Source organism: Canis lupus, chromosome 14 (assembly GCF_003254725.2).
Source record: "Canis lupus dingo isolate Sandy chromosome 14, ASM325472v2, whole genome shotgun sequence".
NCBI lineage: Eukaryota > Metazoa > Chordata > Mammalia > Carnivora > Canidae > Canis > Canis lupus.
The window spans coordinates 3,685,983-3,711,075 of record NC_064256.1 but is presented as its reverse complement, the minus strand read 5'-3'; the positions used below and the strand labels follow the sequence as shown (position 1 = coordinate 3,711,075).

Below are 25,093 nucleotides of genomic sequence, written 5' to 3'. Positions count from 1 at the left end.
CAAATGACTAATTCAGGGTTCCCTGGATGTTAAATTTAGATTCAGATAGTCATATCTCACCTTAAATATTGAACATTTTTCACAGCTTGATGATACAACTTTATACCATATACACTCCTTGTCCAACCTTGTACCTGTTCCTCAACATTTTCTTCTTCTGTTTCTTGAAGATGAGACAGATTGGGGAGCTGCAAGTGGGAAGTTAGTAGAAGATCTGGAAAATAAGTAACATTTAACTTATACAAGGGCTGTTTTCAAAACTTGCTAGGTAATTGGATGTATGTTTAAAGAACAAATTCTTCAATTTGACCTTTCCGTGGTTGTTTTTTTCTTTTTTCCACACCAAGTAGATTTTACTACAGTATTATTAAAGTTAGCTCTAAGTGCTTGTATCTTTCAGCTTGAACTATACTTTTGATTTTCATGTTAAGGTTGATAAGGTTATGTGTTTGAGAGGATAGTTATCTGTGAAATATGTTTTTATTATGGGCTTCTAAAACCAGGAGATTATAATATATAACAGATTTTTTCACCTTATTATCAATAACCAGGCTTATATCTCTCCCATCTGCTGGAGCTCAATTTTTCTTTTTCTTTTCTTTTTTTCTTTTTTTAAAAGATTTTATTTATTTATGAGAGAGAGAGGCAGAGACATAGGCAGAGGGAGAGGCAGGCTCTTCAAGGGGAGCCTGATGCAGGACTCGATCCCAGGACCTTGGCATCATGACCTGAGCCAAAGGCAGATGCTGAACCATTGAGCTACCCAGGTGGCTCATTTTTTCATTCTGTCAACTAGTATTTATTGGCTATCATCATATGCTGAACATTATGACAAATACTGGAATAGAGTGATAAGTTGGACACAGTTCCTTACCCTTAATGAATATATGGTCTAGAGAGGTAGAGGCAAGGACTGGAGGAAAGCACACCAGTGGAGGGCTGTTTTAGTGGGTGATATGGCCTGAATTAGCAGAGTAACCAGGCAATGGGGGGAAGCAGTCCATCTGCAAGATAGTAAAGAGGTAGAAGTAGAGGAACATGGTGACTGATTGATTGGACTTGAGTAGGGAAGGGAGGTGGAGGTGATTTGCTGGGACAAGTGGTACCATTCACTGCTGTAGGGACCATGGAGGAGTAGGTTTGGGGAGTGATAGGATGAGTTCTGTTTAAGTCCTGTGAGGTTTGAGGTCCAGAGCTCAGGAGAGTGGTCCGGCCAGAGAATACATGTAGGAGTCATTCGTGGGTGGAATGTTGAAGACTGCTGAGTGAGCTCACCAGAGAGAGTATGACGATTGGGAAGAGAATTCACAGCATTCCAGGAACGGGCTGAGGAAGAGGTTCCTGAGGAGCCACCAGAGAGGTAGAAGGAAAGCTGAAGAGTTTAGGGTTGTGGACCAGTGGGACCAGTGGCAGTGTTCCAAGGAGGATTGAGTAGTCAGTAGAAACAAGTGCCTGTACTTATTTAAATAAGGGCCAAAGAGTGTCTTCTAGATGGAAGAAGATGACTGTTGGAGACTTTTGCAAGAGTTGTTTTAGTAGAATACCAGGGGTAAAAACTCGTTTACAGTGTGAAGGTAGAGTCAGTATAGAAAGTTCTATTGAAAATATTTCCAGCCTTGGTTTCCATGGCATTGGACTACACTGATATGTCTTTGGTCTCCCTTCCTCCTACCTACCTACCTTTTTCTTTTCCCTTTCTTTTCCTTTAACTTTTCCTTTTTTCTAAAGATTTATTTATTTATTTGAGAAAGAGGAGCACATGAGAGCAGGGGGAGGGGCAGAGGGAGAAGGAGACTCTGAGGCAGGCTTCCTGCCAAGCACAGAGCTCAACCTCCCTACCCTGAGATCTTCACCTGAGCTGAAACCAAGAGTTAGAAGCTTAATCACATGAGCCACCCAGGCTCCTCCCAGCCTCTTTTTATAAAAACGACTTCCTTTTTTCCTAATACCCCTTAAAGGGAACATCCTTTAAAATTGGGGCCTTTGTTTGAACCTTATCTACATTATAGTTGTAGTTTCCTTGTCTATGATATGGGGTTAAAAGCCATACCTTCCTCAAAGATTTAAATGAGATAATCCAAGTAAAGCACCTCACACAGGGCCTGGCTTGTACTCAGTGTGGCTGCTCTTGGTGCAGTGGTCTTTGTTGGAGTCCATGTCCTCTTCCTCCTCCTATGTCAGCCCTACCATTTTAGAGCCCTCTCCTTCATTCTGACAGCTTGAGCCACCAGCCTCGTGCTGAGGACCCCAGGTCAGTGTCTCTGATCCTAGACTTCTCCTAATATTGCAGTCACCCTGCATTGCTCATTCATTGTCTTATGAACTCAGGCACACACAGAATTTGACAGTTTCCTCCATTCTAGGCATTGGGCCTTGTGTTGGGGGAGACATGCGGTTACAAGGAAGCATAAACCACACACCCTGTCCTTACTTTCTGGCCCAGGAGGCCATGCATGCTTATCACCACTCAAAGGGGCCACAGTGAGCTTCTGGGTTTTTTTTGGAGGGAGTGTAGAATCCCAGAGGAATGAAGGAATTGGCTCTTACTCTGTCAGTTAGGCCTCCATCAGTTAGCAGTGACAGACCCCAAATCCAACTAAATTAAAGTGGGAGTTTTCCAGAAATGATGCTGGTGTATCTGACCAACGGAGGGGCTTTACTAACCAAACTGTAAGAATGACAGATGGGGCTGAGCCATGGAGACATCTGGAGCATCTCCTGTGACTTTCCCACACACCCTTTCAGATGGTAACTCTTACAGGTACAGAAAACAATTCACTGTTGTTTCAGGTTTGCTTTTCTTGTATACTTTTACATCCATTTTTGCATGTGATTCTCACCACCTGTGATCAGGACATTGTGACAGAAGTTTGTGTTTGAGGAACCTATGATCTGGAACGTCCTCGTGATGTCTTCGGGGCCCCGGGGGCACGCAGCAGAGAGCTGGCATCACGGCCATGCCATTTAGACTGTCTTGCTATCCCAGGGCTAGTACTTCCCTTTGTGCCAACTTTGACGTTGTATTGCTGTTAGTACATAATATTTTGTGGCTATAGAAGTAACCTCTATGGTGCGGGTGAGAGAATCTGTGTGCTTTTTCCCCGAAGGGTGGAAATGGCAATAGTTGAAATTTTAGTCTCTGAGGTTCTTAAGGCTTCCTCGTGTGAGAAGCCTTTTCTTGTCACGATTCTGCTGCTCTTGTCTTCTAGATCAGTGGTGAAGACCTTGAGCCTGAAATGATGTAAGCAACTGAGCCAACCACAGTGGGATATTTTCTTTCTTTTATTTATTTAAACTGGGTGGTGGGAGCGGGGGGATAATTTTAGCGGGGTTTTGTGTGTTTGGGTGACCCCGAGCGTGTCTGCAGCTGAAGGCAAACACTTGTTTCCTGCATCTAGAGCTGTGTGGGCAGTTGGAGAGTGGCTATGAATATTCATCCTGTTTCAGTTGCTTTTGGTGGCTTTAAATTGGGCCAGACTAGTGTGGATTTATGTCCTATTTCTGTGAGTGATTCCCGATCTCTCTTATCCTTTGATGCTTCAGGAGAGAGTCGTTTTACGTTTTCTTTTTTAAGGACTGCATATGCTGGTGAGGAATGGTGTTTGCAGAGCATGTGTTTTGACTTTAGTTTCTTTTTCCTTATTAGCCATTCACTCCTCATCCCACTGCTGTGGGGGTCAGCTTCCAGCGCCCCTCTGCAATCCTCTTGTCAAGGTCATGGGACCTGTGAGTTGTATGATTCTCTGTCTTTACCTTCTCTGACCTCAGTGTAGCCTTGACAGTGGATATCCTCTTCTCCTTTATCTTCCCCAATTTTCTTTCCTGGCTTCATCCTTCCTCCCTAGCTACTATCTAACCATCTTTTCAATGCTACTATTTTGGGAAGTATTGGCCGTGGACCTTGCTTGCCTTACTAACTGCATATTACCCCCAAGTGATCTCATCCTCTCAAATATTTATCACTTTAAAAAATTTCCAGTGTCGGTCTCTCCCCTGAGCTCCAGATTTGCATATCCAAGTGCTTAAATACGTAACACCTTGAACATAACCAGATCTAAACCCAACATCTCTCCTTCCAAATCTCTATCTTGACTTGAATGCTCTCACTCTTGGGAAAGATAACCATCATCTTCAGAGTTGCTTAAGCTAGAAACCCAGAAGGGGGAGGGGGCGTAGAACTCTCTTCCCTCTCCCTGGTCTGATCCATGTTCTGCTGTGCTTCTTCCAGCAGTTCACTGAGAACTCTAGAGTAGGTATTAATTAATACTTTGGAGAATCTAGATTTCTTTCATTAAAAAATTCAGGAATTATCGATGCTGGGAAATAACTTGAATCTTTTGATTTCTTACAGGTTACTTATGTTAGTGAGAAGAACAAACTTTACAGCAATTAAACCAAAAGAGAAAAGCTAATGTCCTCCTGTAGTAAGAGTCCAAAGGAATCTGCTTTCATAATACTTTGCTTTTTGAGACATCAGTTTCCTTTTTCACGTTTTATATAGTTTCTTTTCACACAGGGGAGATGTTGGGCCCTGCTGTCCTAACTCAATGCCATAGCTGATGGGTTTCTTTTTAAAATAGACAGATTGGGGCAGCCCATGGCTCAGTGGTTTAGCTGAGCGGTTTAGCCACCTTCAGCCCAGGGTGTGATCCTGGGGTTCCGGAATTGGGTCCCATGTTGGGCTCCCTGCATGGAGCCTTCTTCTCCCTCTGCCTGTGTTGTGTCTCTGCCTCTCTCTGTGTCTCTCATGAATAAATAAATAAAACCTTTTTAAAAAAATAAAATAGGCAGATTGAGATATAATTCACATACAACACAGTTCATCCATTCTAAGTGTCCAACTCTGGCTTTTAGTGTATGCACAGGTTATGCAACCACCACTGTCCAGTTCCAGAACAGTCTAGTCCCTCCACCCAAACAAAATAAACCCCATATGCATTAGTAGTCAGTTCTACCACTAAGTAGCTATGAATATATTTTCTTTCTCTCTAATTTGCCTATTCTGGGCACTTTATATAAATAGGATCATAAAATATGTAGTCTTCTGTGACTTTCTTACTTGGCACATTTTCAAGATTCACCCATGTGGTCATGTGTTCCAGCACTTCATTCCTTTTGATAGCCAAAAAATAATGTGTTATACAAAATATACAATATTTTTTGGTCCATTTATGAGTATGAGTTGATGGACATTTGGATTATGTCCATTTTTACAACTTTACTATTAGAATATTTTACTCCTAGGAATAATGCTGCTGTGAGCATCTGTGTACAGGTTTCCATGCACCATGCATGTGTATGTTTTCATTTCTCTTGTGGATATACCTAGGAATTCCTGAACTGTATGTTTCATGTTTTGGGGAACTGCCAGACTGGTTTCCAGAGCAGCTGTACCATTTTACGTTCCCACCAGTACTGTATTGAGAGTTCCATTTTCTCTCTACATCCTCAACAACACTTTTTATCACTTGCCTATTTGGATATAGCTATCCCAATGGGCTGAAATGGTATCTTGTGGTTTTGACTTGAATTTCTCTGATAGTCAGTGAGGTTGGATGTCTTTTATTTGCCTATTGGCAAAGATATTCAGATATCTTCTTTGGAGAAATATAATCAAAACCTTTATCCATTTTAGAGTTTGGTTATTCATCTTTTTTATTATGAGTTATAAGAAATCTTTAGATAAGCTAGATACAAATCTTTCATCAGATCAATGATTTTCAAATATTTTCACCCATTTTGTGGGTTGTCTTTTCACTTTCTTGTTGGTATTAACTGTGGCATAAAATTCTTTAATTGTGCTATAAGAACTGTGGGTTTTATTAATATTGCCCTGCTTGTGCTGTGTAAAGCAGGAGCGAATGTCCCTCTCTTTGAAATGGGTTGACATTTCAAATGCAGGTAGAGCTGCAAGTAGACTCTCTCTCCTTCTGGCCTGTCTCCTCCCTTCTTTCTTCCCTGTCTTATGGCTACGATGGTCATACTACGACAGGTCTACCTTGGCCTTGATCGACCAGGACTGAGAGAAACTGGCACTGTGTTAGCATTTTATCAAACGATTTGCTGTTTCCATGATATTAATAGATACCACAAATCTCATCTGAAACCTCAGTCCCCTGCTGCATCTCTTAATAAATAGAGCACTGTCCTGAGTTGCTGAATTGCTCTTGTGCTTGAGTGCTAGTCAAGGTGTAAAGTCATGGTGCTTGGTGGCACTGGAGGTGACCAGACAGCAGCACCCTTCCATTCAGAGCAGCCACTACTTTTCCAGTGTTTTCTGCTTCATTGTTGGTTTGTAGACCGGTACCTGGAACTTCATGCCATTGAGGGAAGTTGGACTGCAGTGCGCCTCAGGCTTCTGGATGTCTGAGCAGTGCACCTCAGTTTTAAGAACTGTTAGGAATAGCATAAGGTTATTTTTAATTTTGTCAAGTAAGGACATTTGGCAATGTAATTGCCATCATGACAGAAAATGAGATTTTCCTATTGAGTACCAAACACCAAATGAATTTACTTGTGTTTAAAGTTGATATATGTTCCTACTCTTATTTTGCTTTCTATCATTGAAAAATGCACTGTGACTGTGACTGATACTTGGGATCTGTAAGGCTTACATACTTAAATCATTATTTGAAAAGTAGGACCTTCACTTAATCAGGAATTTGCTCTGTATGATGCCAGATACCAGTTTTATACAGATCATTTCCCTATGCTAAATAAACTACTTTGGCTGTTAGGTTAGACACATCTTCCTTTGTACCTTTTGCTAATATTTGAGAATTCCTCCAGCAACACAGATGAGAAAGAATTATTTCAGGTATATGTGAGTATAAATATGATTTGACCTTTAAAAGAGTAAAAAACAAAAAACAAAAAAACCAAAAACCATCATTCCAAACGTTAGAATGGCTCCTATTTACAAATACAATGTTTAATTTCTGGATTATGTGTGTTCTAAACTGAGAGTACTACATAAATTTTTATTGATTCTGTCTCATCTAAATTAAAATGTCAAACAGACATTAGGGTTTTATCATAAGATAGTTATTGGCTGCCATACTGGCACATTAATTATAGTAATTGGGTAATAAAGTAGCCATAGGAATAGATAATAGGCTATACATTTTGATGAAATTGTAGTTATAACCTCTTATTTATGGTAATAAAATTTTGTTAATTGACATTGCTGACAAGCTCTTTTGCTTTCCTTTTCTACTTTTCAGGTTGGTTTGTAAGTCTCCTTAGGAACTCTGAACTGAGAGCCCACAATATACAATAAAGGTCACATTCCAGAATTTTCCAGACTTGTTCATGGTATACATTAAACTCAGGAAATACTTGCTTATCACAGTTTTAAATGCTCCTAAGTATACATGGATGTATAAAGCCGTTTCCCACACCAAAAGACTAATAATGAAGAAAGAAGGTAAAATGTCTCTATATAAATACCTGTGACCCACACTTATTAAGTCACATATAATTACAAGTGGGATAAAATACAAGTTCAAGGGAGGAAAGAATGATTCAAGCTGAGGTGATCAGTGAAGCTGTAAGGCTCAGTGATAGAAGAATTACTTGGTATTCCTGACATAAAGCTTCGAGCTATCTCTAAATACACATCTACATTCTAGAACTATAGCAAGAGATACGTGGCTAAATGCACCAACATGGAAATCAACTTTTGTTCTAGGCTCAGCTGCCTTGCAACCTCATTTTGTGTCCTTGAGTATATAAAATTGATGTAATAATATGTGTCCAGCATCTCTCACTATGAAAGATGAGATAATGCAGATGCCTGAGCAGCACCCTGTGGTGAAAGTTGATTGCCTTGGCAGGTGTGTATTTTTTTTTTCACACAACTTAGTCCATACATCTGAATGGTAGGCACAGCCTTCCATGACTAAAAGGATTAGTATCCTTACCAAAGTGCCCAATTTATTGCTGGGAAATAGCATGTTCTGTGTAGCATCAGAACTGTTGTCTGAAAAACTGCCTGAATTTCTCAGAGAAACTGTATATGAATACAAAGTAGTAGTGTGGTGATCAATGAAATATGATAAAAAGGAAACATGAGCAGCTACTGATGATTTAGAGACATTACAACTGGTTTTTAAGTTCTTACATCATCTTTTATAGTAGAGGAGACTAAGACTTAGATTTCACAAGTTGCTTCGATCATAAAACTGTTGGAAATCAGTCTGTGGAAATCTGATGTGCTGTTTCTGCAGTTGCTGGTTTCTGTGAGGGCCAGTGTAAAGCCCTCTTCGCATGTGTGCATGTATGGATGTAAATGTTATCTGATTTTTCATCAGGTTACTTCTAGAACTGCTGGAGTTGCTGTTTGACAAGTTTAACGCTGTAGCCACTGCACACTCTGTGGTCCTGGGGTATCTGCAAGACACTGTGGTGGCTCCATTGACTCAGCAGGAAGATGTCAAGCTGTATGATATGGCGGATGTGTGGGTGAAGATCCAAGATGTTCTGCAGGTAAGGTACCTTTACAGAAGGTGCCATCTTAGTTTGAAATAACAGATTGGAATGAAAAACTGCCACCAAAAATGTTCCCTTACTCATAAACAGTGAGAAAGCAGTGTTGCTATTTAAAGGTGAGGCTGCCGATGTCATCAACTTCTATCATCTTCAAAAGACCCTTTAACTTTTTTTTAGCAGGCTTTAAAATTAGGAGATTCTCAATAGGTAGCAATCAAGGATGTACAGTGTTTGGCTTTCTGTTATAATGTACTTGGCTTCACTGGAAATGGTAATACATTAAGGTAATCAATATTAAGATGTTTTTAAACAGTATTTTATAAACATATGTAGCTTAGTTTTATGACCATTTTCCTACAGTCATCTCTTGCATATATTGGGGTAAATGACAGGTCAAGAGCTTGTTTTGAGAGATGAAAATAACTGTAAAGTATAAATCTATCACTTTGATTTGTTGGAGATCAGAGAAATGATATTACTGTTTGGTATGGTGCTGCAGAGATGGTATTTAGAAATTCTATTATATTTTCTCTCCATGTGCTAGGAAAATATATTTGATTTGGCCAGATGAGGATTGGAAATATGCTTAACAGTTAGTGGAAGCAAATTTGGCCCAGCTAAATAGAAGTGACTTGGTTAGATAGTACCTACTAATATGAAAAAAAATTAAGTATATGTAGGAAATTGAAAAATATAACTGTGTAGGAATAAAATTACTTGCATGGCAAATAGTATTTGTAGGAAAAAATAAATCATGAATGTAAATTGTAGTCATTTTCAAGAGTATAGGTATGCTCCTATTGGAGTGAATGGTAGATTCTTGGTTACTTATTCATTAAGCTTTTTTTTTTTTTTTCTTTTTTGGTGCAATCTAGGTGTTTTATTGATGACTCATTGAAAAGAATGTAGGTTGCATCTACATTCCCTGAGTTCCTTTTACCACTTTGTCTATTGCTGTGTGTCCATAATAGGTGCTTGATGAATATTTGTATTTTGAATAAAAATATCCTTATTGTGTAAAAACTGGTTCTTTAATGTTTTATATCTTGATATATCATGAAAATATGTACTTTTCCCACCAAGACGTCCCATGTTTGTTTTAAGGATGAAGTAAGATAGTAGATTTTAAAGCCATTTCTTTTTTTTTTTTTTAACATCTTTTTTTAAAGATTTTATTTATTCGTGAGAAACACAGAGAGAGAGAGGCAGAGACACAGGCAGAGGGAGAAGCAGGCTCCATGCAGGGAGCCTGATGTGAGACTTGATCATGGGACTCCAGGATCACGCCCTGGGCCAAAGGCAGGCACTCAACCGCTGAGCCACCTAGGGATTCCTGAGCCATTTCAAAAATAGAATGAGGGACTTTTGGTTCTAGCCATGATGAAGTTACCTCCTGTTGTAAGCAATCTAAAACCGTTTAGATTCAGGCAGTCAGCACATTCAGTTGAGAGCTGAGAGTGCATTCATTCCAGCTTCCTCCTCGGAGACACCTGCCACACCATGGCACAGGGAAATGAAATCTAGGCAAATAGCAGCAGGCTCCCTAAGCAGTGGAAGCAGAGATGATGAGAGTCTGAGGATATGGAGGCAGCTGGAATCTGTGGGTTAGGATGGTGGAGGTGGAGAAGAGGGAATTGCACAGAGGAGGTGCCTCATCAATCTGAAAAAGAATGCCTTGGAGCCTTTGGTCAAATATAAAGTTATGCAGATACACTGCAAGGCTTGGCAGAAAACAGCCACTGTGGGACTGACTATGTTGAACAGCAGTTCCAGATGTTGCCAGATGCTTGGAAGTCAGTTGGAGTGGCCAGAGTAAGGTGAACTTGCTGAGTACCCTGTACTTTCAGATGTGGCCTCAGATAGGTTATGTTGTAGGAAGAGGACTCTTCTGGCTGTAGGGTAGGGGTTACTCTAGATCTTGCATAACCGGGTCTCTACAGCATCAGCCTGGTCCACCTGTACATAAGCTGCCTACCAGAGCAAAACTCACTCTAAAGTAAGATAATCCACATTTTCAGTAGTGAACCATCCACAGTGTCAAGCATACAGTTATGTTTGTGAAAAAACAGAAAACTGCAACTTTGAGATTTAAGAAAATTGATAAAAATTAGTATCTGAAATGAAAAATTCACCAGGTGGCATTAGCTTCAGATTACCTGCTATGGAAGAAAAGATCAGAGAACTTGAAGATGAGTCAATCAGAACGATGCAAAATGAAGCACAGGGAGAAAGCTTGACTGCAAAGAAAAATGAACAAAGCCATATTGTCTATAATGCAGCAGTATCCTGCAATTTAACATTTTGTCGTTGCAGGTATGGGAGAGAAGGGAGAGAGTTACTTGGGCAAAAAATTATCAGAAGAAATCAAAACCAAAAGTTTCTGAATTTTTTGAAAAACAGAAACCCACAGGTCCAAGAAGATCAACAAATCCTAAGCAACATTAACACAAAGAAAACCAATACATAGACACATCATCATCAGGTTGCTGAAAAACTGAAGAAAAACTTCTTAAAGATAGCCAGAGGGAAAAAGACACAGTGCTTAAAAGGAACCAATAATTATAATGTCCACTAACTTCTCAGTGGTATTTTGAAGAATATACCCCTGTCTTGTTGAGTTTGTCACTGGGGTTTAAGAGATGCTCTTTTTTTTTTTTTTTTAAATAAATTAATTTTTATTGGTGTTCAATTTACCAACATACAGAATAACACCCAGTGCTCATCCCATCAAGTGTCCCCCTCAGTGCCCGTCACCCACTCACCCCCACCCCCCGCCCTCCTCCCCTTCCACCACCCCTAGTTCGTTTCCCAGAGTTAGCAGTCTTTATGGTCTGTCTCCCTTTCTGATATTTCCCACACATTTCTTCTCCCTTCCCTTATATTCCCTTTCACTATTATTTATATTCCCCAAATGAATGAGAACATACACTGTTTGTCCTTCTCCGATTGACTTACTTCACTCAACATAATACCCTCCAGTTCCATCCATGTTGAAGCAAATGGTGGGTATTTGTCGTTTCTAATGGCTGAGGAATATTCCATTGTATACATAAACCACATCTTCTTTATCCATTCATCTTTCGATGGACACCGAGGCTCCTTCCACAGTTTGGGTATTGTGGACATTGCTGCTAGAAACATCGGGGTACAGGTGCCCAGGCGTTTCATTGCATCTGAATCTTTGGGGTAAATCCCCAACAGTGCAATTGCTTGGTTGTAGGGCAGGTCTATTTTTAACTCTTTGAGGAACCTCCACACAGTTTTCCAGAGTGGCTGCACCAGTTCCCATTCCCACCAACAGTGTAAGAGGGTTCCCTTTTCTCCACATCCTCTCCAACATTTGTGGTTTCCTGCCAGAGATGCTCTTTATATATTAAGATACAGATTGGGGTGCCTGGTTGGCTCAGTTGGTTAAGTGTCAGACTCTTGATTTTGGCTCAGGCATGATCTCAGGGTTGTTAGATCAAGCCCCATGTTGGGCTCTCCACTGGGCATGGAGCCTGCTTGAGATTCTCTCCCTCTCTCTACCCTTCCCCCTGTCCCTACTTGTATACTCTCTGTCTCAAGTAAATTAGGTAGGTAGGTAGATAGATACAGATAGACTAAAAATATATGAATAGAAAGATACCATAAAATATTAGCAATTTGTATTATGCAAACATGTTGGACACTATTAGAATATGAAGTATTAACATATGGAATTATTTGTATTATAGTACTGAACAGCATTTCATAATTGACTATATCAAGTCCTAGAAAGTATTTATGGAATATCTAAACCTAGTTTTGCAAAGTTCTTAAATACTTTACAAGTTCTTCTGATCTCTGATATTTGACCGACTTAGACTAATGTTGTAAGTTGAAAACAACTTTTAAGTCTATTTGTAATATTATCATATTTATAATATTATAATGAAGAATTAATTATGATAATGAACAAAGTTAGATATGCCTTACTTAGCTCTACTTACTTTAAATTTGTCCAACATATACAGTTCCCACACTTTTGAAAATAAAACCCACTAACTCATATTGAAAATGTTTATAATATACTAACGAACTTTAAATTCGATGAGACGTGAACATCCTGACATGTAAACATGATTTAAAATGTGTGTTTGTGGCTTTATTGTTAACTGACTTGTACCTTTCACATGTATGGTTTCAAATAAGTGATTTGGGGATCTTACCCTTCATATTACAATATGAGTTGTTTAAACAGCTCTTTTGAGATATAATCTACATGGCATAAGATTCGCGCCTTTGAAGTATAGATTTCAGTGTTTTTTTGGTAAATTAATGGAGTTGTACAACCATCACCACGATGTAATATTAGAATATTTTCAACACTCTAAAGAGAAACTTTGTGTGTCCATTAGCAGTTGCTTGCTATTCCCACTGCTTTCATCCCCAAGATGTGTTGAGGACAGGAGAGAGGTCTCAGTTGTGTGTTACAGGTCTCAGCAAACTGATAGTGCTCAAATTGTGCGCTTGGAATACTGTTATTGTTTGATGTTAGTGTGTTCATGTATCATTGGTGGAAGCTATTTGACAGTTAAAGAATATAAAACTGAATCTGACCTAATAATACAAGGTAAGGTGTATAATATAGAAATATCATTTTCATTTCATTTATTGTGTCTAGTTGGTTGGAGATCAAGGTCTCACCATGTTCTTTGCTTCTTTGAGTCCATTTTTCTCTTCCTCTTACCTACTTTGCTGCCCCCCTCTTTTGTTTTCTGAGACATGTTGTTGGAATAATGACCTTAGTCATGATGTGAATTAATCTCTCATTGCTTCTTAACTGTCCATTCTACTCATCTTTATTAACCCACAGATTTGAGAATGAAGCATTTTTGCATAAGAAGTTCATCTAAATAGTTTGAATTGTTACTAGACAATGAGATGTATTCTGCACCTTTTACACTGTTTTTATTTCTCTGTATTTTCTAGTTGCTTCAAACAGTTCTTTCCGTCACAGATTACTAAGTAATATTAGACTCTATACCCATCCGTAAACTGAGTACGCAGTGGCAGGTGCACAGATAAACTAATGTCACTAAATATAAGAAGACAGTTGGCACAGTGTGTCATATAATTGTGCCGAAACATGTTGAAGTGATGGTTTGGCTTCGGTAGGTTTGGTCACAGCTCGTGGAGAGCCTTTGATGCCATGTAAGGCGTTTGTGACCGATGTTCAGACTGATGGTTTCTGAAGCTGGGTATGCATTTGATTTTACCCAGGGATTAATTCCTAGCGCCATTCTAGACGTCCTGAATGAGAACCCCTGTGGTTAAGGACTGGATTCTGTCTGTAGTTTCAGGGTTTTTTTTGTTTGTTTTGGTTTTAGTTCCTAAGGTGCTTTTGTTGTATTCATTTAGGATCCTCAAATTAGAAACCATCACTTGGGGCCAGTGTTACCTGAGAACATATTAAAAGTGTGGATTTTTATCTCTCCCATATACTTAACCAAATTGTAAACTCTAGGGATACATCCATATGGTCTGTGTTTCAACAGGTGCTTCAGGTGATTTCTATGCGTGCTGAAGTTTGGGGACCTTTGTTTTCAGTAATATTGGACTACTGGGGATTTTGATCAGGGTATGATGAGATAAAGTAGGATTGGTGTGCTGGCACTGAAAAAGACTGAGCAGAGTGGTTAGAGACTAATGCAGGGAGAGTCTGTGGATGGTATTGAGTATTGTCTAATAGTGAAATAAACAAGACAGGCTTTCATGGGGCATGGTAAACAATTACAAAGGCGAGAAGGATTTGTAAATCTTTTGGGAGTCTTGGAAAATCTATGACATCATGCAGTCAACTCAGGAATCTGCTTTCCATTGTGACAGATATTTTAACTACGGTTTACTATTAAGTTGTTGGCCCTAGCTGCATACGAGGTATTAGGAAATAAAGATGAACCCAAGATGGAGAGCTCACTGGTGAAGTGAGGAGGAGTCTGCAAGGCATGTATGTTTCTCCACTAAATTCACTGTTAGAGATTTGGTAGGAGTAGTAACACGGGAGAGTGCTTTTTTTCCTAAACTGACATGAACGGTTTAAAAAAAGACCCTTGGTTAAATTCCATGTAGAGTTTTATGTTTAGGCCAGTTTAGTTTTCACATACTTGTTGGTGGCTTGCTCTGTGGGTTAAAATCCATTCTGGAGAATGAAATAAGGGAGAAGAACAGGAGATGCCTGAAGTTAAGCATGAGCCAGCTTGAGTGGAGGTGATGGTGTACAACGTGAATGGATCTCCATATGTAGAATTTGAATTTCAGTGTTTCTTTGAATGGAAGATGTTTCTTGCTGAAAAACTGAAATGCAAAAATAAATAAATAAAAAAGAAAAACAGAAATGCTCTTTTGTTTATTAAATCTTGGAAAAGAAAATAATTTTTGATCTTCTAAAGACTTCAGCAGCTTCTCTCCACTGGAACCTGGGCTCTCCCTGGCAGACAGAATCCGTCCTGCAGTTGAAAGGCTTGTTTGTCTCAGCGTGTTTGTGTCTGGAGACAGCTTTGTGAGGAGACAAGGCTGCAGTCATGCTAGTAACAGGGTGTCAGAGTTTTTTCCTGGTGTCAGCCCCATGACCACACACCGCTGCACTCCCTTTTTCAGTTTTACACTCTTTTTGAAACCGTGATAATAGAAATACATGTTTTTGCCCTTCTGAGCAGCAGCAGCACCTTCCAAAATGTCACCTACTTGGTGACATGCCTGTCATACTGTTGGCTGCACATTTTAAAGTGCATAAGACTGAGGTGCACTAGAAACAAAATATTCTCTTTCTTGTGGAATTCTGCCCAACAGGAAATAAGAGAATCATTTTGAACAGGTGTTAGGATTCTTAAAAAAATAAAAAATAAAAAAATAATCTCCTCTTTCATATCTTCTTGCAAAACAAACTGCCCCTTTAGCTGTTATTGGCTGAAACGCTAACCCCTTCGTGCACTCTGTAGTTGCGTTTGTGTCCTATAGGTGGAGGCAGTGCGCTCTAATTACAGTGTTTACCACTGACAGTGGCACCTGGAAGAAGTTACTTCACTTTTTAGTGCCTTGATCTCTTTTTCTTGAGATCAACACAGGCATAATGTAAAATCATTTTACTTTTGTTAACTGCCACATAAATATTTAAATAGTGATAAAATTGACCTCATGCTGAGAGAACTTTGAAGTTTGCTGTTAGGTAAGAAAATCCACAAATCTTATTGGTACTGATCCATGCATGACCTGGAGGAGTTTTTCAAGGAGACAAATGCAATTTCTATTTTGAATCCAGGTCTGAAACTAGGTTGTTCTTAGGTTTGGTTTCATTTGATATTTTGTTAGCTGAGGATTCCAGATCTTGAAGTAAAACCAGTTTTTTCCCCCCAATATTCCAAGCCAGATAACTTGTCAGATTATCCTTGCAGAAAGTTTTTCTTCGTTTCTCAGGCTTTAAAACTTTTTGATAGTCTCTATTGTGGGTGGCGTATTAAAATCATCATCAGCCATGCCATTGCATCTCCAGAAAGGTGCTTGCTCCTGGAATTTTTATTGTATCTTGTCAATGGGTAGTATGCTGCTTGATGAACAAAACTGAGTTTACTTTAGACAGTTACATTAGAAATCTTACTCTAAATTGGAGCCAGTTTCCATAGTATCAGGGCTTACCCTGTATTGTTTCATGTTCACTACTACTAATGCTTAAAGCCAGAACTGATGGGTAGCCAAGGATATCACTCTGGCTCCTGGTACAAATGTGGCAAGTGTTAAGGTGCCTAATGCCCAGGGAAACCTGAGGCAAATGTCATGGACATCTTAGTACATTGGGTCAAACTCTAAAATAGTAGCTCAGCAGCAAATACTTCAAAATAAGGTAGATCTGGGGGGAAATCTGCTCTCCTTAAATTCCTTTTACCCAGGCAGAGTCTGCCTGGGTCAGATTAGATCTTGATCTGGAGGAAACAGTGGTAGAAATGGCAGCCTACTACTCCCAAAGCTTATTTCTCTATCTGGTTTTGTCTGAGATTTTAGAGGATGGAGCATTACAAGTCATGTGCCCATCAGGCTTCTGCTGCTACTGATGCTGTAAGGGTCCCTATGAAGACGGTGTGCTTGTGAAGGTGTGGCACACCTGGGCCGAGGGTGGGGTCCTTGCTAGAGACCAGGAGGCTGTATAGTAAGTGGTGATTCCCTTTGCACCCCACCTCTGGAGAGCCTGTTTTCGGTAGGATTCCAGTTGATTCTAATGCATGCTCCAAGTTGAAAGCCAGGATTACCAAGTGTCAGAGGTTTGGTCACATTAAAACCAAAGCTGTTAAAGACAATCTTAAGGAGTAAGAGAGGTTTACAAAAAGTGAATTTATTTTAAATTCAAAAGGTCACTGTCCCCTGTTTAGGAATGTCTGCATTCCATGACAGGTAGCAAATGATAAGATGCTGAAACTCCATAAAGATGGTGGAAAATGCTTTAGTACACACACACACACTTGAAAGGGAAAAGAAAAACTGCATGAATGTGCTGCCACTGATCTCCATTCACAGATTTTGGACAACTTTATTTAGAGTTAGCAGCTCAAGGACAGCTAGCAGGTAATTCCTATTTTTGATTTGAACAGTTGACAATTGGACAAATACATGATTTCATCCAAGACTGTTTTTTGGATCAGAAGTAATTTTATTGGAATGTTTATTCCTGTCTTTAATAAAAATGGGGATTTTCTATGTAGCCTCTCCCTCCTCCCATTTTTTACTTGTATGAATTTTCTAAATTTATGTTAATGGAAAAACTTTGTTTTTTAACTGAGGGGGAAAAAGATATTTCTTTATTTTTAAACATATTCATTAGAAGGAATTTAAGAAAGTATAACCTTGCAGGGAGTTAAGACAGAAACATTGATCAAGGACAATTACAGAGCAGTTCATGACCCCATGAGAAAATTTTCTTTGTGAACACCAGTGCTAGAGAAGACCAGAGAAGGAGGAGGTCAGAATGGGTTCAGGTAGTGGAGTTCATGGTCAAGGTGAGACTTGGCCCATTTCATTTTGGTTAGGGTTGAATGCATAATGCAACTAGTATGTTAGAGACCTGGGGAGAATTAAAGGTTTTGGTGGTTAGTTGATTATTTGGAAAGTGTTACCAAAGCTAGATTGAATAATTTTGGGTGACAGGGAGATTAAATAAGAGATTGGGCAGTTTGGACTTGTTCATTTTGGCAGTGAGCTGCTATTCTGGTTTTTTGTTTTGTTATTGTGGAAAATTTCAACCATGTTCAGAAATACATAGAAATGTGCAATGAACCCCCATCATCTAATTTGACCCATGTCAGGAGTTCATCAGTTCATGGTAATATTGTTTTAACATTATTTTTTAAAGCTTTATTTGAAAGCAGACAAGTACGATGAGGGGAGAGGCAGAGGGAGAAGGAGAGCGAGAATCTCAAGCAGACCCCCTGCTGAGCACAAGCCTGACCTGCAACTGGATCTCACAACCCCAGGATCATAATCTGAGCTGAAATCGAGTCAGACGCTTAACTGACCGAGCTGACCAGGCACCCCAATATTATTTTATTTCTACCACTGCTCATTTCCCTGTCTTTTATTATTTTCAGAAAACTCCTAGAGATGACTCTGTTTCATCTATGTTGGAATGTGAATTCTGAAAGATAAAAACTCCTTTAAAAAAAATAACAATACCTAAAAACATAATTTTCTTACAACCAAAATATCCAGTCACTATTCATGTTTCGGCTGTCTCAAATGCTATAATTCTATATTCTTTGTAGTTTGTTTGAATCAGAATCCAAATAAGGTTAAATATTGCAGTGTGATTGGTAAGTTTCTTAAAACTCCATCTATAAGTTAAATCTCTCATTTTTATTTTTACCCCTTGAAATTTATTTATTGAAGAAACTAGATCATTGCCCTATAGAATTTTCCACATTCTAGCTTCTGTTGATAACTTTTCCATGGTATCACTTGTGATTTTTTATTGTCTTGTAACTTGGGTCTAGAAGCTTCATCAGATTTAGGTTAATTTTGGGGAAGCATAATTACTTCCTAGCTGGTGGTAGAGATTATGCTTTTCTGATAGAAAAATAAAATGGTGAAATTAATATTTTTAGGTTGATTTATCTGGAAGCAGTGCACAAAATGGGTTGGTGGAGAAGGAAATGGATAGAGAGATCCTGGTTAGAAGTCAGGCTTAATCAGTGTAGGAGGGAAAGGCCAGGTGAGGGCAGGGCTGCTGAAAAGCAAGAGGACAGAGATTAAAGAGATTTTGTTTGTTTGTTTTTAAAAAATATTTTATTTATTTATTCATGAGAGACACACAGAGAAAGGCAGAGACATAGGCAGAGGGAGAAGCAGGCTCCTTGCAGGGAGCCCGATGTGGGACTTGATCCCAGGATCACGCCCTGAGCTGAAGTCAGGTGCTTAACCGCCGAGCCACCCAGGTGTCCCGAGATTAGAGAGATTTTGAAGGAAGAGTGAATTTTCCAAAACCTTCTAACGTCGACTCTGACCTGGGTGGTTGGGGATTAGGATCGGGAAGATGGTGCTTTTGTGCCTGTTACCTGTGAGGTATTGTCAGAGTATCCCTTTGGAATTATGTTACTCTAGGTAACTAGAGAGTGAGTACGGGAAGCCAGGGGAGATATGAGGGCAGGAAGTAGAAGTGTAGGGCTCATCTCTCAGCCTGAGGATAACAGCTAAAGCTGAAAAGTAGATGAGCCCGGAAACTCATATGTAGAAGTGAAGTGAGGAGTTGCGTGTGCAGTTCATGGGCTTACTTAGCATTCTGCAGTTGCCACAGGGGGCATATCACACGATCACTAGACACTGGCATTTCTTTCAGTGATGCCACACGTTCCCTTTCGCTTACATATGTTTTCATTGCGTGCGGGTGACAGGATGACGGCCTGCTGTTCAGGCCAGGGGGGCTGGCTCTCAGGAGCTGGCGAGTCCCTCACGGGAGTGGACACACAGCTTGGAGAGGGGGTAAGGGCTTGTGTTCACAGGTCCAGAGGTGAGCCTAGAGGGATGTGAAGCAGCAGAGTGAGCAGGGCCACAAGTATCTTTGGCCAGCTATAAGGGAAAGACTTTGGAGTTGAGGTGACTTGATATTTCTTTCCCTCGAGATGCCTGTATTTGGCAGCCTTGCTGACAATGACCGAGGACTGGGTAGTGAGGTTTGGGCACCAAGCGTTTCTCTGTATTCTCTCCCATGTCTTCTGTCTTCCATCCATCAGAAATCCAGGGAATGTGGTTGATGGGAAGGCACAACAATGACATATTGCCCTAAAGAAGTCCTTTCTAACTTAAAGTCTCTTAAGAAAATGCGTTATTCAGAGGTCTGTTCTAAACCCTTTAAGAGCATCATATTCACCCATCTATCTTTTATGCATGCATTGCCTAGCTCTAGAGGGATGGATGGAGTCAATATTTGCTGTCAAATCTCTGTTGGCAAGACAGGGAGGCCCTGAAAAAGATAATGGGCCCTTCACAGGGGAATTTCCTTAAAAATCACTTACATTTTTTAATCCCAAATAAGATTATATATCAAATTTTTAAAGGCTTCGAAGCTCCTTTTTTTTTTTTTTTTTTTTTTAAAGTAGTGCTGGGCTTCCTGGCAGTATTCGTTGCTTTTGCCAAAGAGCTGTCCTGCTGGTAAGGGGTATGAACCTTTTTGGTTCAGCTACCTAGAAGTATCAAAGGTTTTTAACAATACAAAGTGAACAGTACATAACACAGTTCACCACTTTGATTGTGATTCTGTCTCAGGAAGACGGGCTGCCACCAAACACTGTGCAGCAGGTGACGAGAGCTCAGCACGAAGTAGCCAGTCTCACGGGGGTGATGAATGACAGCATGTTAGATATGTGTTAGCAACGTGATATGGCAATGAGAAAGGCCAGCAGTATTTTTGGTGAGCCGGGGCTCGTCATCCCGTTTCTCTGGCTTGGGTGGGACAGCATCCCCGATGCCATGTTGGACACTCCTGCACCCGGGCACTCGACAAATGGGTCGAGCATCTGTAGCGACTGAGGACTTGGGAGGAGGCAAGCTCCAATGCTGATTGGAAGAACTGGCACGTTTAGGAATGAGCACAGAAGCAAATAGACATTAACCTTTTTTGGGGATCGGATGCTCCTGAAGAGATACCGTCATTCTTAAGTTAGTCACTCGCAGCAAAGTTAGAGTCCTCAGGAGTTGGCGCAGCTTCAGTACAGAGCACATTGCAGGGTGACTCAAGCTATTTCACACATAGCTGCAAAGCAAAATTAAGTCCTTGTTTATTGTCACTTGTGCATTTATCAAAGGAGTGGTAAAGGTGGCTGTGCCTGCTATTCTGGGAAGAGGAATGACAAAATAATAACTGATCATGTAGCTCAGGTGCTTCTGATTGGAAATAGAAATGCAGAAGGTAAACTTGGGGACGGTGAAGGTGAGACTTCACTGTCTTTAAAGATTCAAATAAGAAATAAAGGGATTATTTACTTTCCACCACAGTGGAGGTGAGCATGGCAGAAAGAAATAAGAAACGCAAACTGTAAACTGAACGTCAGGAAATCCTTCCACGGGGAGAACTATTGGGCTACAGGATAGTCCCCTAGGAAAATGGGGCTGGATTTCCTCGGGCATTTGATCCTGACAGAATTGAATGTGTATCACCAGGGAAATAGACTGAATATCCCTGCAGGCTTCCTCATTTCTTCTCTGATCCTGGGTCCTTGCTGATGATCTGTTCACCCACTGTGATTAGAAATACCATCTCTTGTTTTTCTGTACCCAGGTGCATTTTAGATGTTCCGCTCTTTGACATAGGGTACCTTGGAGATTCACTGCCCCGAGGTTCACCTGGCTTTTTGGAACTACTCCTCTGTTTGGGATGTAGCACAGGTGTAGGGTCACTGGGATCCCTCACTGAAGGCAGATAAACTTGGTGAGTGGGCTGGTGTGATAGTATCACAGTATTCTTCACAGATACTAATTATCTATTAGGGTTGTCAGCTGGCTTCACTGGGGTGCTTTGGGAATAGAAGAGTGGTAGGCAGCAATGCCAGTTCAACTCTGCTCCCACCGGTTCCCCTAGGATTTTACCACAAAGAAAAAGGATATTAGCAGGCTAGATGGCCACAGATTCTTCCTGCGTCCCGTAGAAATGTGATTATTTTAAGTTCTTGCATGGGAAAGGACTCGTGAAGAACAGCTTGACTCCCCGTGCTGTGGTGTTGATGGATGTACCAGGCTTTGTCTGGAACAGCATAGTTGCATAATCAAAGAAGTAAATTGAAAGTGCAAACTAAATATTAGGTCATTACAAATGGTCTCCTTCCCTGTAAAAATCTGGTTTGCTGAATGAGATTATTTTCTTAGCTTGGCATTCAGATGCCTCCAACAATTGGGATGAGCCTACTCTTCCATACTTAGTTTTACCCCTTTCCTATAGAAATACTCTGATTAAATTAGTGTCTCTGTCCTTGAATTTGGACTCTGTTCTTTCTCACACCAGTATTTTCCTTTATACTGTACATCTTTCCCACCATCTTTGCCCCCCTGCCTGAGTACTCTATCTGCTCTATCTTATTCATGCTCTGTTGTGCTCTATCTTATTCATGAAGCTACCTGTGATTTCCTTTCCAGAGCTTATTGCACTTCTTGTTTTTACTATTCATTTACCATATCTCATAGTTATTTTTTTTCCTCCATCGAATCCACATCTTTCCTTCTCAGGCAGTTAGAAGTCCTCTGGAGGACCATTTCTTATATGTCTTTAAATTTCTTGCTGTGCTTTTGCATTTGCAGTTTTTAATTCCTTTTCAACTCTTTGGAGAGAAGGGACATTGTTTATTAATCGTTGTCCCCCCCCCCCCCCCCCCCCCCCCAGAATTTGGCACAGCTTCTTAGGTGCAGTATGTCCCTAATATTTCTTTAATGAATGAATGAGTGGTTGATACCTAATAGATATTGATTGATTTAAGATTGAATTTTAAATGCCTTGTAAATGGGATGAACTTGGTAGATTTAAAAATCATGTAGCAGAGGAATCATAAAACTGAAGATCTGATATGTTCCCAGGAGACCATTTCATCACCTTTCTCTTAAACTGGATGGTAGTTAAATCATTTCCAGGCTTTCTCTTGGCCAGGCAGATTAACTCAGGCTTCCAGATAAGGGGCGTGAATAATGTTGGCAAGAAAAACTGTTAATAATGGAGATGATCACAAGCATCGTTCCTAGCTAACCCGGGCTCACTCATTTTTAGTATGAGTGTGACAACACATTTGGAAGAATGGTGACAAATTTGATAATAGGTTAAGTCAAAATGAGACTATCCGAAACTGTCCTTAGTTCTTTGGGGGGAAAGATTTTACATTTTAATTTTTTTATTTCCATTTTTTATCCTTATTAAAGTTTTCCTGCATACCTTGCTATAATTGAACTACACTTGCTGTAAATCACATTCACTTCTTTCAGTGACACTTTTGTGTGTAATTACCTTCTTTAAGTGTTAAGTTTTTTTTTTAGAATCATTAGGCTTGTATTATGTAATTCTTCTGAGTAAATGCCATTTAGTCAGAGCATGCATTTCACCTGAGGGGCAGCTGTAAGTGAGTGGTGTGGAGATGTTCCCTCTGAGTAGTTTTTGAAGTGTTCTATGGTCTTCTCAGAGATGAGGTGCTATAGAAATGTAAGGTTTTTATTACAAGTCCCTACTATGCAGAAAGAACCATACTGAAACATCACTGATGATTCTTTTGCATAAATAAAGAATTAAGCAAAAAAGTATTAATTTTCAGCTCCATTAGAGATGCAAGAATCAAAAAAGATGTTTGCCAAGTGGGAAGGGACTAAATTGGTAGGAAAAAGAAATTTTAATTTCAAGCTTCATGAGAATGCTACAAATCTAGCATAAAAAAAGATCCTACCCAAAGTGCCTCAAAATGGCCTTTTTAAAGACAAAGTTACCGGGGAAAGGGGGGGAGGAAGGGACTACAAGAATATGAAATTAAAATTGCTGTAATTCAGTCAGTTTATCATAGTAAATTACTTCAGAGAGCCTCAATTTGAAGATGTCCAGCTAGTCTGTGGTAATTAGTATAATTTGCCATGGTCACCAAGTCTTTATATTGTTGCTGGTCAGATAGCAGTACTTTTGCTTTTTTTTTTTTAGCCTGGTAGCAGTTGGAGATGATGATAAATCCATTTACTTGTGGAAGGATAAAGGTAAAATTCCTAAAGCAAAGTAGGGGCACTTAAAATGTTCAAAGAAAGTTTGAATTTTTAATAGAAAATAGTCTTTTAATTTTCCTCTACTTACGTAGAAGCTCCATTCTAGTATGTGTGAGCAGTTGTTCATCTTCTGAGGTCATTAATCAGAGGACTAGAGGGGTACAAATGTGTACACCTTGGAGAGTAGAGCTTTTTTCTGGAAAATCAAAACCTGGAGGCAACCAGAAGAGCTTGAGAGAACCCTCATCTTCTAGATCTATAATGCTCTTGAGTTTTTTTTCTATCTCCTCTATCTCCATTCATGACCAGCTGGGTTCCAGCCAGGTATGAGCAGTTCATGGTATCGGAAGAGCAAGTGTACAGGACCCCAGAACTGTGGTGCTTCTGAATGCACTGAGATTATTCATATTTAGGCCCCATGAGAGTCTGAAGGCAGTGAGTTTTACTGCTCAAGTGAAAGGAAAGAAAAAAATTATACATACAGTATTTAGAAAGGAAAAAGCCATCTGTGCATTCTGCCTGCATGTCTGTGGGGATTTAACCAGACATGAATTGCTTGGTATTTGTACAGGATAAACCTGTGCTAATATATTATAAAAAAGAGTGCCAGGGATTATGGGGGGCACCCCTAACTTTCTCTTTAGGGGCTGGTTAGCTCAGCCAATGCTGTCATTTCATTATTGCATAGGTACATGGCCAACAATTTTTTTTTTTTTTTTTGATGTTAGCCTTTTCTGACTCCTTCTGGAAGAGGTCAGTTTCTTTGTCTTTAGCATGAAAAGTTCTCACAGTGGACAGGGGCATTAGGAATGATGTTAGATGGACCAGTGGTTACAGTGTGGTCCCCAGACCAGCATCAACAGCATCACTTGCCAACCTAGTTAGAAGTACAGATTCTAGAGCTCTGGCTCAGACACACTGAGAAATTCTGGGAGGATGGGGTTTGTGATCTGTGTTTTAACAAGCCCACCTGGTTATTCTGATGTGCAGGAGAACCATGGAATTAGACAGTAGGATGTAAAAAGGAAATACTGGTGTTTCTTTAAGAAACTGCAGCACTCAGGACACCTGGGTGGCTCAGTGGTTAAAGCATCTGCCTTTGGCTCAGGGCGTGATCCTGGAGTCCCAGGTTCCCTGCATGGAACCTGCTTCTCCCTCTGCCTGTGTCTCTGCCTCTCTCTCTCTCTCTCTCTCTCTCTCTCTCTCTGTCTCTCATGAGTAAATAAATAAAATCTTAAAAAAAAAAAAAAAAGAAACTGCAGCTCTCATACTCATTTAAGCTAATGACTGTGACTCAGGCCAAGCCTTAAATGTATTCTTTTTTTCAATTGTCATAACATTCCAGAGAGCTTGGAGGTATTATTTCCATGCTCACATGAGGACT

General features: G+C 39.9%; 1 protein-coding gene across 10 annotated transcripts in view; it reads left to right on the top strand.

Annotated features, from left to right (window-relative positions):
- Positions 1 to 25,093, top strand: part of EXOC4 (exocyst complex component 4) — a 746,744-nt gene that overhangs the window by 89,936 nt on the left and 631,715 nt on the right. For all 10 annotated transcript variants that reach the window (XM_025471693.3, XM_025471694.3, XM_025471695.3 and 7 more), the window contains exon 7: positions 8,313 to 8,487. In XM_025471693.3, coding sequence (XP_025327478.1) covers positions 8,313 to 8,487 — 175 coding nt within the window. The remainder of the gene's footprint in view (positions 1 to 8,312; positions 8,488 to 25,093) is intronic.